The sequence below is a fragment of the Hippichthys cyanospilos genome, chromosome 14 (genome assembly GCF_059441005.1).
Source record: "Hippichthys cyanospilos isolate Australia breed blue-spotted pipefish chromosome 14, RoL_Hcya_1.0, whole genome shotgun sequence".
NCBI lineage: Eukaryota > Metazoa > Chordata > Actinopteri > Syngnathiformes > Syngnathidae > Hippichthys > Hippichthys cyanospilos.
In genome coordinates, this window is record NC_142382.1 from 18492501 (window position 1) to 18510000 (window position 17500).

A 17500-nucleotide genomic window follows, 5' to 3' on the forward strand; every position below is an offset into this window, starting at 1 on the left:
ATAAAGTTGACCTGGCCAAAAACAATACAGTGTTCCCTTGCCACTTTGCGCTTCAAGTTTTGTGTTTTGCTATAAACAAATGTATGACTGACTAAAGATACTGACCATCCATCACTGTCTGCTGCATTGACATTGACTCCAAAGTCCAGCAGGAACTTCACAATGTGGTGGTGGCCAGCACAGACAGCGTTGTGAAGAGGAGTAATGCCTTCATCATTTGGCATGCTTGGATTTTCCACCTTAAAGCAAATCAAAAAGGTGTTAAATAAGACATAGCTCTTCTACGAGATGTTATTTTATCAAGTACAATGAAGTGTCTCGTATGAATATGTTGCTCAAAAAAGGGGTGAGCGGAGCTATGCTTAAAACGTGGTTCCCGCGAGCACCAGGTAATTTCCCGAAGATCGCATAAGTAGCTCACAAGCCTGTTCTGCAAACAGCTTAAAAATGATAGACCATTGTGATTTTCTAGGAATTTGTTATACAGTGATCCCTCATTTTTCACAGTTAATGGGGACCGTAATCCCCTCATGATATGTAAAACCCGCGAAGTAGCGGTTTTCATGCTATACATATTTTTTGAGACAAATATTACAGCAATACACATTTACTTAAATCTTAAATGATTAGACCTTATACACCGTACATTAAGTGTACAGTTACATCTTTCCTCCTTGTTTGAGTCTCGTGCAGCTGAGGTCATATTCGCAGCTGCCCGGACGTTGAATTAAAGTAAAATCTGTACATGATCAAACATGTTAACAATGGAGAGTTTACACTTGAAATAACATTTTATTATAAAAGAAATCTAGGTAAGATTTCCAACGGTCTGGTGAATGTCTGTGCTCTTAGTTTGCCTCTGCCTTGACAATGTGTGTGCATGTGCCTACTGCCAGATAACAACTGCCCTGTGTGCGTTTCATGACTGACATGACACGTCCCTGTAGGTGTAAAAACGTGAGTTGGGGCGGGAGTAGATTACAACTCCAGTGGAACATGTTGTGTAACTCATGAAACACACCCCGGCACACGTCAACAGGCAGGAGGCAGAGGCAGAGGAGCGAAGGCATTCACCAGACCGTTGAAAATCTTTTAACTAGATTACGTTTATGATAAAATCTCATTTGATACCAAGCTGTCAATCAACCAAGCCCTCGCGGCACGACCGAGCATAGGAGGAAGAGGATGGAAGGATAGATGGGTGGATGGGTGGATGGATGGATATTCATGACATGGAAGTATAAATGCAAGACTGTATGGAAGTACAAATGCAAGACTGTTTCATATTACTAACAGAACCCACAACATTATTTGCATGTTTTACCTCATATATAATTCTCTGCACAAGATCAAACTCTCCCTCTAATGATGCATCAAGGAGCAAAGCGAGGGGGTTGAATTTGACTCGCAGCCCATGGCCTGTGCGCTCAGAAGAAGGCTTCTTTAAGATGGTTCGTTTAACCTGATAAGAAAGCAAGACAAATGTAATGAACACATTAGTAGCTAGGAAAGGACTCAGTAAGTGGCATTAGTAAAGTAAATAATATGATGTAAAGGTCAGGAAATTCTGAGAATAAAAATGTAGGTAATTTAAGTATACAGAACATTTTTTAAAGTCATAATAGTATGAAAACTAGAAACCAGGGGTGGGCACTTCCTCAGCATTGATGGACTGTCCGTCAGTCCGTCACGAACGGATGTCCTTTTTGTTGACGGATCGATGAATGACAGGGATGCTAAAAAAGGGCGAATTAAAAATGCCGGAATTGCCATTTTCATCCGTTGTTGGGATAGACATTATGTCAGATGTCCATCATATGTCCGGGAACCTGCCACATCCATTTTTGTTTCGCTGAAATATTATTCAACTGGCTTAGATGTGTATCTGCTATATTGCTTCATCTTTACAGTACAAACTGCAATCAGCCTGCAATCAATGTGCCAATATGCACTTAACAGTACCACCAAGCAGTGGAGAATTATGTTGAGTGATTAAACTAGGTTGGTTCAAGCCACGACTTGACATTCACAGCTATACCACAGCTGACTTTACCAGAGATTTATTTGTAGTCAATGGACTTCACTATTAGTGAAGTCTATGTGAAGTCATTCCCTTTCTTAATCCTGGTTTCAGCTGTTTTGCGGTAATTTTGGGAATGCAGAACAAATTTTGCATTCTTTCTCAGATTGGCTCTTGGCCAGGAAATGCAAGTTTCATTTCCCTAATTAAAGATTTTTTTTTTAAATTTTTTTTTGGTAAATTAAACCTTCAGCAATACTTTGTTTTACTTGTAGTGTAGGTGACAGATGAAATGTAGACATGTTCATGAAACTGTCTTCTATAGTTGTAGGGCAGGCAGTTATAAATTAGAGCTGGCATCCAGCATGATATTGCCATCCAGTAGACATGACTGATAATTGCACTCTTGTTCCTTCTCAAATGTGGGATAATAAACATGATAGTATTGTAGACTAGCCTGGTATTAAGCCCCTTAGCTGGCTTTATTTTTGTGATACACTTATTATACTGTGTTGTGTTTCAATTACAGTCTAACTGCAGAAACACAGACATGGTGTTAACTTTAAGTGTAAGTAATAAAACAGAAAAAATAATTTTGTGTGAGCACAGACAGTCCAGCGCCAAATGACAGACCAGAAAAAAAAGTAAAATGTCGCCCTCTCAGGATGTCGGAAGGCTGGCCAAAAATACACCAACGGACTGACAATTACAATTTTGTCTGGCTTGAAAAAAATGACGGATCGACAATGATGGAAAGGGGGTGGGACGAAAAAAATGTAAGTTGCCCACCTCTGCTAGAAACAAGTAAACTAATAAAGTCATCGGTTATTTTTAATGAGAATAAACCCGTACAGTATACCTGTAAGATGAACACTGCACTGGATATTATCAAAGAGATCCCCTAGACATAAGCGTATTCAGTAGCCAACAATAAATTTTACCTTAGGCTTTGAAGATGGGGCAGGTGGAGATGGTGAAGATGAAGGGGAAGCCTGACTTGTCATGCTATGGGCTGAACTAGAACTGTTTTGATTGCTCTTATTCTGATCTTCAGACTTATCAGGAAGGTTGGTTTGTAATGACAGAGATCCGTTCTTGGTCGCATCTCCCATGGTGGCCATCTCTGTAGCAGTGGCGGGTGATAAGCGGCGGCAGTCTAAGTTCAAGTTTTGAACTTCTGCATCTTCTTTTGTGAAGCTGCCTTGCATTTCACCTCGAGTCCCCTCGACTGAACCGACATTGTCCATGTCATTCAAAGGGCATTCAGGCTGGTAGAAAGTACTGCCTACGTACAATAAAGAATTTTGTTTGATATGTTATATTTTGTTTTTTACTGAGCCTCGATGAATTTTTGAGATGAGTTATTGGCAACATAATCCTACCTGAGACGCCTTCCATGCCTCCAGCCAAAGTGTTAAACCTGCAGATCATAACCACAAATGACTTGCACAAGGCCTTTATCAAAACTAAGCCTATAAAATAGAAACGTATAGCACAAACCTCTGGTACAATAATTTTTGAATGTTTGGCCCCTGTGGGCCCTCAGGTTCAGTAATGGAACTCCGCTTCTTCAGAGGTCGTGGGGCATTGCTGAAACGACGGCGGAGGACTTCCAAGTCAGCATCGCTTTGGTAGCGTAATTGAGAATGGGCTGAAGACAGAGGACATAACATAAATGTCATTTCAAACTTGTGTATTTCAAATGTAACTGTTGACAATTAGATGGTTGCTATACTATTCCATGCACAACACTTAGTTATTATAACCTCTGGTGTCAGGGGATTTTTAACTAACCTGTCCTTATTACCACCCAACTTGGGCTGACTTTGAAAGGGTCATAACTTCGTCAAATAAATGTTCAGTGGCATCAGCCCTATCCATAATATGGATGTTTATACACACACACACACACACACGTATATATATATATATATATATATATATATATATATATATATATATATATATATATATATATATAATGTGTGTGTGTGTGTGTGTCTATTCCAAGGCTGTTTCATTTCTATTTTATTAAAATAAAATAGTATATTATAAGGCTATTTTATTTTACTTTATTTTTTTTGTTTAACGCTTTCGCTTTTGGATCAAGGCTTTTTGTCAACTGCAAGTCCCACAATGAATAGCAAGAACTTTGCATTATGGGAGTCAGGCTAACCCACTAAATGAAGTAATAGAAAGGCTTGCAAATGTCATAAGTTGTCTGCTAGTGCCCCTTGGTGGTTTTGGGGTACCAACACAAAAGTGTCTACTGCATCCTGTTCGCGAGTTGCAGTTGAAAGGTTAAATGCAAACATCCAGGAAAATGCATGATAAAACACAGAGTTTTCAATATGTCCAAAAGTTATGACATTTCCAATTTTTAATGGAAGCCAATTAGCCTGACATGGGCTAAGTTTGACATCTGCAGGGTGTACCTCTCGACCTCCCGTTTGCAAGCATTTAGAAGGGACGGCAGGACGGCATATTGAAAGATGACATATTTTGACAATCTAAAAATTAGCCCTATTGTTTTTTTTTGTATGCTCTTCCTCACACATCAAAAACATCTAAAAGTCCAAGTTGGGTTAAAATTTCCCCCCGGGGGTTAAAGTGTACTATAAATAAATAAAATGAGTTTGCAAGTGGCAGGCTATCACAGATTTATCCTGTATCACCAACCAACTGGAGTGAGCTTAGTAGGACTGAGTGGACGGGGAATGTTGTCCACGCTTGGAGGAGGTAGGATTTGCCCATCGATGGGCTCTTCTCCAACGCCTTTAACTCCTTCTTTGTCTAGAACATCTTCTGTCTTTATTCCTCCTTGGAGAAAAGGTAGAGGGGATGGAGATGTAGAAGAGGTGGGAAGGATGGGTTTCCCATAGACTGCGGGGCAGAAAACAAATTATTCTAAAGACTGAACAAAAAACGTATGTCTTGAATCATGGTTGACTTACCAGCTTTAACAGTGGCCTTGTTGCTAAGTGAGCCGTAATTCTTAGCCTGAGGCTGTTGGAGATACATGCTGTAGATGGAGCTGCTGTTCATTGTCGCAGGGCCCTTTCTAGGAGACTGGGGCCTGGATGGGTGATCAGGGAAGTAAGGACGTACAGCCACCGCTGGAGGGGGATCTACTCGTTCACTCGGGAGCGGAAAGGACGAAGGCTGGGAGCCATTGCTCGAGGCTAACAGGAGAGACAAATGAAATGAAATGCTTCACGTAAAGACATCAAGAAAAAGTTATTTTACCATGTTACCTTGATTTGAATTTGGAGGGGTGGCAGTTGGTTGCTGAATTTGCATTTGTTGTGAAGAGGAGGAAGTTGAAGATGAGGTGGCATTCACAGTGCTTGATCGGGGCCATCCCAATGTGCCTGGAGCAGATCGAGGCAAGGAGCTGGTAGAACAGTGATTCCCTGCTGCTTGGTGCGTTGTGCTGGGGTAGGTGCCATAACCAGAAGGATGATGCTGAAAGAATTGAAAAGCAAAAGGAAATAATCTCCTCTTTGTATCGAATGGTGTCGTTACGTCCCAATTTCTTTGTATTAAAATGAACTATAGCATGCCTATGAAGTTTACCTGTTCTGTGCTGTTGGTCCTCCAATTCGACACATTTTTACCGATTGTAGGCCATGATGCTTCACTGGCTGTGCGGTAATAACAACAACAAAGGGCAGAAGTTATGTTGATTGAAATCACATTAATGCAGTGCTTCTTAATTATATTTTGCCTAGCTCCCCCAAGAAAGAGAAAACCTTTCGCACCCCCCCAAACACTTGACGTACTGACTCTATAATATCTGAAAATAATAGTATAAGTATACCTAAACCTGCATAATTTTTAACATTAACAAAAGAAAAAAGCAATACAAGTCAACGTTTCAACAAATGTTCATATTTACTGTAAACAAGTTACAGCTTAGTCTAAAACAGAAACAATAATCAAGTGAATCAAAGTGCCTGGAACATTAAGAAAAAAAAGTCTTATTTATTTGCAATTACTCACATATATTTCACATGACAAAAACAAAGCCTTTTCCCTGGGGTCATCCGCGCCCCCTTGGAATCACCTCGCGACACCCCACGGGGGCCCGCCCCACGATTTGAAGAGCAATGCAATAATGTAAAGATGGACTTATTTGCTACCTGATTATTAGCTGCACTTTATAGGAAATGCACCGACACCCATCCCAGGACATACATTAAGGTCATGTGAAAGGAAGCTCTACATGTCTGGTTGATCTTCAACTAGAACAGGAATCTGAAATGTGACTTCTGGCATGAGGCCGTCAAGTACTTTTAACTTGTCATTCAGTTGTTAGTGTTAACAGTAGACTTTATGCAGATCTGATCGGCTTGATCATGGCCCGTCGATTATTTTGCCATTTTATGCAAATCGATCAGCTGCAATGTCACAATTTGCGATCAATGATGTCGTCCGCCTGTTCTTCAATTAGCTGTTGTATTAATATTTTTGAAGGGCACTATTCCACTTATTATTTGCCGTAGTGTGACCATTCATTTTAGAGCTGTAGGAATGTTTGCTGTAGCATCATTTGCAGTTTTTACTCTTGGAGTTGTAAAGTATTTAAACTATTATATCGTAAAACAACTACAATAAGTTGTTGCATCCATTGTTTGTTTGTTTTTTTTTTATCGGACTGAACTTTCACTCATTGTCTGGTCAGCTTTGGCCTTTTGAGAGGGGCAAAGGTTGTTAAACATACTGTATTTTAAACATAGAGGACCATTTTTGTTGATACTCTATAGACACTATACAATAATAATTGTGATAATGGAATAATTGTAAAGTTATTGAAATTGACATATTGCCTCCGCTTGTGATAGGATCGCTGGTCAGTTATTGTTTATTTTTAAACTCATTGATTGTGATCGCGATTGGCCCCAAAAATCCCAATTGTGTAAAAGTTTAGTTCACAGTATATGATCCTGCAGCACAAAACAACAAAATTTCCACAAGCTGTTTAGATAACAATTTGTAGATGACGTCATTGAAATCTGCTTTATCTGCTTAATAGTATCAATATCCTCGGATGCAAGATATACAAAAGATTAATCTGATTGTATATTTCTTTTGTAATGATGAGTTAAATTGATTACCTGTGCATTAGGGTTAATGCACCAGTTTGCTTTGTAATGGAACAACTTAACTCAGACTCTCTCTCTCTCTCTCTCTCTCTCTCTCTCTGTCTACTGTGATGAGTTGTCTACTGTGATGGAGTTAGATAACTGTCTGACACAGTATTGTATAATGTAAAATTGTGGTCACAGTACCAGTCGCTCATATTGATTCATATCTGCTGGTTTCAGGGGATGCATGGTCTTGTCATTTCCCCCATTACATCTTAGTGTCTGTGTGCTACCATGGAAAAACACGGATGTTAAGTTGTATGTGACCCTATAGTTGGACAGTTTCAGACTAAAAAACCCACCTCCATTGGCAGGTATCATTTTAAGCAATGTTACCTCACTGTGTTGGCATTATTCTCTGCAGAACTGCATTGCCGTACTGATCACAAAGTATCATAACACTTATTATCTTCTTAGTTTAGTGATCAGTAATGTCAGCTGCACTAAATGTTATGTGCCACTGCACTATCTTGCTGACCTCGGGAGGAAAGCAGTGACAACAGGAAGCAAACAGTCAGCTCTGTTCAGGGTGGAAACTTGGCTAGCGGCCTGGTGTCCATATTAGAGTGAATCACTCCACAGCATTTTCCAATCCATCAGATTATGCCCTGCTGTGGCGGACAACCGATGGACACGTTTTTGTCTCTTCAGCCAATGACAAATATAAAATTATAGAATACATTACAAAAGGTTAAGATAAGAAATAAATGATGTGATATTATGGGTACAGGATGACGAGAAACAGTGACTTACAGTGACTTGGCAAGACTGCTACTATTGTTACAACGACTATTTATTTTTAGAAACATTATCAAATGTTCCCTGCTGCTACAAGTCAAACATCCCAAGATGGTTTCTAACCTGTTTTATTTTCAAACACTAGCTCAAAATAATGGCACATGAGGTTTCAGTAGGTATAAAATATCTACTGTAAATGAAAACAAACTTAAAACATTTGAGTTGTTCTGCACTGAGACATGCTGATGATGTATAATAAGATCAGAATTGATATCATGACATTACACTTTACAAAGAAATGCATTGAGGTGGAAACAAGTGCACACATTATTGCAGACTGTACACACAGAGGCTTGGCAATTATTTTCTTTCCTCTATAATTCATTGTGTGTGCCAGTAGCTTGTTGATTTGATTCACAACACCATAGTTTCTACTTGAAGCAAGCCATGACCACAAATAGCTCTGTGGCATATGCTTTGGCATTTTAAGGTTACAATAGGATTTATGAAAAGTCCTGGTCCAAGACTGGACTGCCAACAATTAGCTACCATATTTGTACATTATTAACCTCCTACCAGGATTGTAGTCACTTGAAATACAATATGGGAAGCAGGCATTACAATCTTCTAAATAATATTTAGAAGATTGTAATTCACACAATACATCGTCATATTTACAAAATATTATGACTATGTATTGTGTGACTGCAAATACTTCAGATCAGGCTATTTGGTTGATTTGCAGCTTCATGAATATTAGATCACTCCTTAAAAGACTTGCTTGTAAATTACTTTATTAGAGATCATAGTCTTAACATGATAGATCTCACCTGATTGGAACAAATGAGTCTTTATCACTAAGACCTCTTTTTTTTTTTTTTACTCATAAAATTCCCTCATTAAAGACTTAATTAAGGACAGCATGATTGAAACCCACTCCAATACTGCAGTCACTGGTTAGTAATGGCAGTCAGGCAGATAAATGTGTGATAACCCACTCCCATTTTTATGAAGAATCACTAGAAGGCCTTACCTGCAGGTTAGATCCACTTCCCGGTAAACTTGTTAAAAAATGTTTTAGATTTTAAGACCACCTGTCTTAAGTATCATCAATCTATCTTTCACCTCTGGGACGGTACCAGTAGCTTTAAAGTCCACTGTTATTCTACCACGGGTTAAGTGGACAAACCTTGGTCCTGAGAATCTCTGTCTCAAACTATAGACCATTATCACTTCCCCCGTTTATTGCAAAAATTCTTGAAAAAGTTGGAGCACAACAGCTTAGCGTTCGTGATTAATGCCAACCACTCAACAAAGGAAGCCCTAGCTAAAGTGAAGAATGATGTTCTCTTATGGATCTATGATTTCAACACCTCATCAATATTAATATTACTCGGCCTCAGTGCTGCTTTTGACACCGTTGATCATCACATACTAGTAGAATGCCTTGAAAGATGTGTTGGCATTTTAGGCTCAGCACTTTCTTGGTTTAGATCTTACCGCTCAGAAATTACGCACCGTGTTTCTCAGGGTAATGTGACCTTTGAATTTTATAATTATTTTTAGATCTACGTGTAGTGCCCCGCAGGGGTCAGTACTTGACCTTCTATTGCTTAGAGTCTACATCTCACATTTGATGATATCACTGTATGTGTAAAGGTAACATTAGTTTTCATTGCTAAGCTGACGGTACCCAATTAAATACGTATATATGTTAATTATTGGCGCGATCATCATGGGCACCTGTTTAAGAAAACCACTTTGAGTCTACTATCGTTAAGTGACTTAGGAAAATACCTTGGCATGATTTTTGACTCAACTTTCTCTTTTCAAATGCACTCTAGGAACATTCTGCGTCAATTCTTTGCAGTATTGCTAAGATTTGCCCTATTCTATCTCCTACAACGCAGAGACAGTCATTGTTAAAGTGTTTGCTACATGCCAGCTTGACTACTGTAACGTATTGTCTGGTTTTCCCATCAAAAGCCTGATGTACGTACAAAATGCTGCAGGGAGGCTCCTGACAAGGATTGAACAAGTTCTGTGTTCAAAAGGTTGTCATAGCGAAGCCAGAATATGTTCAATCTGCTAAATTCAATCTTTTTCATTTAAGGATTAGATTAAAGACGAGAAAGGTGACGTTTTTTTGTCATGGCTCCGAGCGAGCTGTCATGTTCTGTTGGGTTTTGGTTGTGGATTGATTTTGGGGGGTTCTGTTTTCTGCTAATATACTTCCTGCTTCTAGTCCTCGTGTCTCCCTGCGTTAGTTTTGATTTGGTCCACCTGTCCACATTACCTGCTCCTCGTGTGTCCACCAATCCGCTTCCCCAGGCCTCTTGCTCCCTTCACAGCTGTCGCGCGTCTGTCTGATTAGTTTGTGTGTGTATTTAAGCCTAGTTTTTCATTACAGCCACTGTCAGATCGTTGTCTTATAGTCGCGTCTCATCCGTCAGCCCGGTGTCTTCCTGCCAGCCTGCCCGTTAGTGTTTGTTTTCTGTTTTGCCAGCCTGCATTTTCATAGACTTTACATTATAAGGTCATCATTATGTTTTGTCTAATTTATTTCCTTCTTTTAAACTGAAATATGAGTATTTGAGCCAAGAGGTTTATGATGGTATTTTTGAATTATTATTGTCTTTAAAAGGCCATGATCCAAATGGAGAGGTGAGCTGGAAAGAGAGTGACTTTTTTCCCTTGAACACTTTTTTTTTCCCCTTAAAGACTCACTGTTGTTACTCTTGCCCCCTTGTGGAGACTGAGGGCCCTCACATAACTCATTTGTCTCTGACAGGATGATGTCTAAATCAGACACTTTCCATTGGCTCGGAGGCTTCCTGATGCCACTCTTGTTCTGGTCTGTAGCACAGCCACGGCCACAATGATCACAATCAACAGGACAATCGTTGTCACAAGTAATGGATAAGGGACCAACATCATGCATTATGGACAACATTGAAATCACATTACAGCAGCAGTGACACACAATAATCAGAATGCATGACAAAGTGAACAGTAGCCATAAATGGTAATGCAAATGTTGAAAATGAGAGCAAAACATGACAAGAGCAACAGGAAGAAGGCAACAAAGGACAAGAAGAAAAGAAAGAGCAAATTAGAGAATTGCCTAATGTCAGAGGAAGCAATTTGCAGTTTGGGAAGAAAGCCAAGAATAAGTCATACCCACCTGATAGGGAGCGAATGTGACTGAGTTGTGAGGGTTTGGGGGACGTGTCAGGTGACAATTTGTACCCCGCCTCTTGTTCCGCTTCAGGTGGCGCTTGGATGTAGGGGCAAACGGCAGCAACTCGGCCTGACACTCCACCACTTGGACGAGTCGAGCTTTGGTGAGAAGGTGGACCTCCTCCGTTCATACGGCTCAACTGCATAATGGACAAGTAGAAAATGAAGCAAGTGAACAAACAAATCATTGAAAAAGGCAAAATATAAGGCATAAGATTACTTCTGCTCTTTTCTTCTGCAGTCGCTCCCTCAGGTCTCCAATGCGTTGGTCCATCACTGTCACTTGAGCATTCCTCTTGTTCAGCAGCTCTTTGTTATGTGCTAACTTGCTACTCTGCTCCAGGTTGTGACGGTTGCGAGCCTGACAAAACAGCATGAGATATGTTTGACAATATTGTCAAGAACTTCGAATTTTTAAAAGCAGAGTATTTTGTGACCTGCAGCTCATGGTAGAGTTTCCTCAGTTCTAAAGCAGCAGACCCAGAGAGTGGGGACCCTTTCATTCCAGTGGGTACACCTTGGGGCCTGTTGGGTGCCTCCGGCTGGGGTACAACAGAATGCAGCTGAAGGCGTCCTCTCCGCAGATCCTCCAGCTGTTGGGTCAGCTGGTGAAACAGTGTAAAAATAGATTTTTAAATCATTTCTACGACGGCAAGAACTTGACCCCGTAATCCCTCAGAGATACCTGGTCAACTCGGGTCACGGCAGACTGAAGCTCAGCCTGCTTCTCCTTAAACAGGCTGCTAACATGCTCAATTTCTGCCGCTGGACACAGAAAATATGATCAATTGGGAATTGGTAAAGCTTTTCATGTTGAGTCAGCCACCACAATTGCATCTACTCTTGTAGAATGTATTGTATGTTCAGGCGTACAGAGGTTCCCATTGATCAGTTTACTGTAGTCCACTTGTCCTCTCATTGCTCGAATCTTCTTCAGCTTTGCTTCCTGAGTCTCCACTCGCTCTTTCAACCGCTGCAGTTTCTCAGCTTCAGTCTGAACACGAAAAAAAAACAAATCAGTGATTACGAAGTCCCTCCAAAGCAGGGGTGGGCAACTCCAGCCCTCGAGGGCCGGTGTCCTGCATGTTTTCCAGTTTTCTCTCCCTAACACACCTGATTTAAACCATTAGCTCATCAACAAGCTCTGCTGGAGCTTGAGAATAATCCTAATCATTTGAATCAGGTGTGTTTGAGAAAGAAAACAGGAAAACATGAAGGACACCGGCCCCCGAGGCCTGGAATTGCCCACCCCTGCTCCAAAGGCTTCAAAATTTCTTCCCAGCAAATGCATGACATAAGCAAAGGTTGTTTTAGCCAAAATTCCCTAGTAAAGGTAGCCTAGGCTAGGCTATGTTAGCCTTTTTCGTATTTCTTAATTACCTCCAGCTTCGTTTCCATATAAATCATCTTCTTACTTCTGTGTTTACCATCACTAGCAATCTTGGCTAACCAATTAAGGTTTGAATTAAGTGCTATAATGCACAATAAATACCATATTGAAAGCACTCTCAAACGAGATCAAGTCTTTAGGCAGCCATCTCTGACAAATAGCGTACTAGCATCTTCATGATCCCGTGATGCCGACCAATTGTAGACCAGTATCTTAGGGAGTCGTGACGCCGACCAACATGTGACAATAATTCTAAATAATCTACAACATTAGCAGACCAGCATGGTAGTGACCTAAGCGGTGACACGTATACTGTATAGATGTATGAGCATTCACTGACCGCCATGTTGGATGTGTCGCGCACACTGACTGCCATATTGGATGTCGTGAAGCGAAAAAAAAATGGCATAAAGAGGGGACAAAAAAACATTGTGGGGAAAATAACGTAAGGCAGGGAAGCGTAAACCGGGGGTCCACTGTATTATATTTCTGTGTATTTCAACGTAATACTTTAGTTGTTCTACATTCATATGTTCTATTTCTATTCATAGCGCTGGCATAGGAAGAGTAATCTGAATTAATAACAATCTAAATGCCTTTTTAGTGCATTGAAAAGATGCACAAGTCAGTGTTGAAGTCTTTGAATGTGCAATTACAACAGCCTCCAACTGCACTGAGCCTAACGGTGAACACACAATTCAGCATCCACTATTTGAGATCTTCCTAAATGAGTCCAATAATTGAATTAATTGAAAAACACTGTTTGTCCATTACAGTGACTTCAGATGTGAGATCAGATTATAATTTTGTTTTTACAATTGGCATGCAAAAATGCCATCTGGATCCCACCTGTGCATGTCCCTGGTTGGATCTGCCTCCTTGTTGAAGATACCTCAACTTTTCCTCCTAAAAGATAGACGAGAAAATATTTCACTCTAAAATGCATACCCCAAATCAGACTTAGCAAAGGAATGAATGGCTTATGCATGGTACTAACTGGTAAAAATTGAGTAAATAGAGAGTGTCTAGTTCACAAAGCATGCACAGAAATCAACCCAATTGGAAAAAAAAAAAGTCTAATTCACACAGTGGGCACTGGATGCTCTCTCATGTCCCTCATCACTCACTGGGAACACATGCATGTAAGCTAATATTATATAATGTTACCGTCACTTGGTTTGGTACTTGCACATGTGCATGTACCATATTTTCCGCACTATAAAGCGCACCTAAAAGGCTTCAATTTTATCAAAAGCTGACGGTGCACTTTATAATCCAGTGCATCGTATAAAGAGCATAAACCACAAGCTTTAATTTTTAAAATAATTTAATCGCCATGTAAGTGCTTCCATTTTTTACCTGTGAATTTCAGTTGTGTTTGTATTTTTTACAATATACATATTTTTTAAACCCTGGTTGAAATTTTGACATATGCATATACAGTATATGCTCCAATTTTGAAGCAATTTATGTGGGGACAAAATAAAAGAGTTTTTGTGAAAGAAAGCGTGATTTTGTAAAATAAATTCAGAAACTGTTTTTAAATCAACAAAACAAAAAAGGAAGCAGACTACCTTCTCTTCTCTCTGTTAAGGGTCCCAGGTTGCTAGAGCATACCTCAGCTGATTTCAGGCAGAAGGCTGACTACATGCTGGGCTAGTTGCCAGACAATTACAGGACACTTACATTCACACAGTTACTGACAGACCTCACAGGATTATCCGAAATCAAGTAGTGTTTGATTTACATTTGTTTTGCCAAGGCACAAACTGTATTGTATTTTAATGTCATAGTACCTTCAACTATCCATCCACCAATTTTCCTAACTGCCTATCCTCATCTGTGACTTGCTCTGACAAGAGATTTTGATATTTCTCCAAAAGTACGCCCAATATAGAAAAGCATGCTAAATGTCTCGATTTCCATCTCCAGCAGCCTGCTTAACATTGTAGTCAAAGTGTTTGAAAATGATGTGCATCCTTGCTCATGTGTTTTTGTACTACTATATTGTTAATTAGTACAACCTTATTATGGATACGTGTTTTTATACTAGCAAGCTAGCGCATCTCCTCAAACAGCATTTAAAAAATGTTTGTTGTGTTTTTTTTAATAAATGCACATAGACACTAATGAAGTTAAAAATACACCATAATTTTACCTTCCAACATGAAATCAAACAGAAGACTGATGTACTTCTGGCCGTCTTGTAAAAAAATGCAGCCCCTCTGTTGTGCACTCACCCTAATCGGCAAGTTTAGTCCACGCCTCGCATATTCCCAGCGCCAGCCGGCAAGCAGAGACTAGCTATGCCATGCTCGGCGTGGGCATTTGCGCGACAAAAATGGCCTATTGCACATATAAACCGCCGATTCGGACCTGCTGTGCCAGTGCTCACCCTTCAGAAGGATGGTGGAATTGCCTTGACCTGCCCTGCCCAGCCAGCCAGTTGGCTTCATATGGCAACTACCGTAACTTCTGCGGCTCCAGACTCTAAGTGTGAATCAGCTAAGTCCAACATGATGTATTTATTTATTTTTTTGACATCGCTGATTTTCTGTACAAACACAGATATAAAACATACAAAACATTCCCAATGTCACATCCCAAAACAAATTGGTCACTGAGATAATGTACAATGTCATCTGAATCGATTCATTAGCTTAGTAAAAACTTGCTTGAAATTTCACATTTTTACTCCTTCCTTTCCTGTAGGGCCCACAGACCTATCTTTCTGGAGCACAATATTCATTGAATATCACAGCAGCTGTGGCTTCCTGATGACTTCATTTTCTTCCTGTTGTATTCCTTACTCAATACATGTATGAGCTCCAAAAAAAATAATAAATAAATAAAAAAAAACACAAATCTGCACAAAGTTCAAATACTTGTTCATCTCTGATGGTACTAAAGATACCCAAGAGGATCACATCCTCAAGGAAGACATTTGAGCAATAATCTTTACACTGCACACACGCACACACATTTCTCAAGGGTCTGACTATAACTGCCCAAGTGCCAAGGTCGACCTTTTTAAGACTGATTCTTTATGTCGACAACCTTCCAATCCGTCCAGAGAATGGCTTGTGTGCGTGTGTGTGTGTGTGTAAAAAAATAAATAAATAAAAAAGTGTACGTTTGTGTGTGTGTTCTGAAAAAGTTACCTTGGCAACCAGCATCTGTTGGTGAGCGTCAATTTGTTGCTGTTGTCTTGTGGCCATTTCCTGGAGTTCGGAGAGCGTTAGTTCCATACGGGGAACCTACACAATAGGGACAAGAAATGACATGGTGTACTTTGCCCTTAAGTGATAGCAGTGGCGGAACATGCATTTCACACTTAGGCCTTCAGTGATTGGACCCCTCATGTGCACATAGCCTAAATATTTTTCTGAACATTTAAACATCAATAAACCTGCATCAGCAATAACAACTTATTAGAAAGGAAGAAGACCCCAAAAATGCAGGAAAACTGAAAAATATGTGACTCAAAAAAGGAAGTTTTAACGAGGAAATGATGCAGGACCGAACCATGAGCCTAACTGGACAAAGTATCGCCAGACAGGTGGACGAAATCAAACAAACGAGAATGTAGACGATAGAGGCAGACGTGAGTGGAACAGAAACATGAACAAAAGCCCACAAACTCACAACATCCCTACCAAACCCTACCAAACATGATAACTGAATATGAATGACAAAAAATGACAAAAACATATTAACTCCCCCAAAACAGCTGTCCCGAAGATATTTCAGTACAAAATCCATTCTTCTTTTTTTCCTCAGAAAGACTTTCATTACTTGCTTGTAGAGTTTGCCTTCGCGTTTCATTTCCAATTATAAAACATTTTCTATTGACATGGATGCCAATGCTGAAAGTCGCGTCGGTCCAATTTCTATTGTGGGTTAAAAAAAAGAAGTGTCTGCGAGTCTGGCTTCGATATACACTAATGCTAACATTAGCTGGTTGAGCAACATGTTATTATTTTTTTTTAAATAACTTTAACAACTTCCATTGTTAAAGATGGTAAATCAATATATCACTGCTTTCCTGCAGTGAGCGTCCAGTTACGTCACATTCTACATGAGGTTTCTTGAAGACGTTGTTATGGGTCAATTGGCTATTGCAGCCGTGTAACAAAAGTATGGGCCCGTACACAATATGTCATTGCACACTGCACAGAAGCCTTCAACTGTTCAAGCGAATGCCCAGCACCTCCGGGCTCAGAAACACATGAAGTCTGCCCAGCGACACACGTTAGCTGAATTCTAATTTGCCAAAAACTCCACATTAAAACTGCAGCACGAAAGAGAAGTGTAACCATATGGATATAATATAACATGAAAAGAACAGTATATGGAGAATCTATTTAGATACAAAAATATATATATTTAATAAAAATACATTTTAAATGAAATTGACTTATTATAGTTATTATGATTATATTAGTTTTGATAATATCCGGTTATATTAAGCCAGCAGAGAAGGCCTTGAGGGTCTACCACTGATTGATAACTTCCATGTGTTCCATTTAGAAAATTATGTAAAAATACATCAATATAGAAGTAAATCATAATTTAATCAATGGCCATTCTATTATAGAAGGTCACAGTCAAGCTGGATGGAGGTTGTCACTGATAAAAGGAACTATGAGTGATACAAGATAAATGCTGGCCTAGCGTACACAGCTGCACACATTTCACTTCACATTTTAGGGTCATTCAGGCTCTTCGGCTTGCTACAGACATGTAATTCATGTTAGCAGCTGGTGGCCTTGGCAGGGTGACAGTGTTATAGCATTGGTTCAGGGAAAATGGCCTGCTTTTTATTTGGCTTCAGTTTTGTGACACTGTCACTGGCAACATCACATCTGAAATGCAATCTGATCATACTGTTCACATATGCCTGCAACTCACTATGTGGTGGCAGTATCTCATTTGTAAAGACCCATGTGGTACAAAGTCTGGGAG

The 17500-nt window shown here is 39.8% G+C and overlaps 1 protein-coding gene across 3 annotated transcripts in view; it reads right to left on the minus strand.

Annotated features, from left to right (window-relative positions):
• LOC148413224 (apoptosis-stimulating of p53 protein 1-like) overlaps window positions 1-17500 on the minus strand; it is a 58641-nt gene that overhangs the window by 6463 nt on the left and 34678 nt on the right. For 2 of the 3 annotated variants that reach the window (XM_088433617.1, XM_088433619.1), the window contains 17 exons: window positions 15697-15792; window positions 13385-13441; window positions 12019-12139; window positions 11831-11910; window positions 11583-11750; window positions 11366-11506; window positions 11090-11285; window positions 10633-10761; window positions 5597-5664; window positions 5275-5485; window positions 4975-5202; window positions 4700-4903; window positions 3521-3671; window positions 3403-3440; window positions 2962-3305; window positions 1325-1462; window positions 106-239 (listed from right to left, as the gene is read on the minus strand). In XM_088433617.1, the coding sequence (XP_088289743.1) occupies window positions 106-239; window positions 1325-1462; window positions 2962-3305; window positions 3403-3440; window positions 3521-3671; window positions 4700-4903; window positions 4975-5202; window positions 5275-5485; window positions 5597-5664; window positions 10633-10761; window positions 11090-11285; window positions 11366-11506; window positions 11583-11750; window positions 11831-11910; window positions 12019-12139; window positions 13385-13441; window positions 15697-15792 (2504 nt within the window). The remainder of the gene's footprint in view (window positions 1-105; window positions 240-1324; window positions 1463-2961; window positions 3306-3402; window positions 3441-3520; window positions 3672-4699; window positions 4904-4974; window positions 5203-5274; window positions 5486-5596; window positions 5665-10632; window positions 10762-11089; window positions 11286-11365; window positions 11507-11582; window positions 11751-11830; window positions 11911-12018; window positions 12140-13384; window positions 13442-15696; window positions 15793-17500) is intronic. The other variant, XM_088433618.1, reaches the window with a different exon arrangement.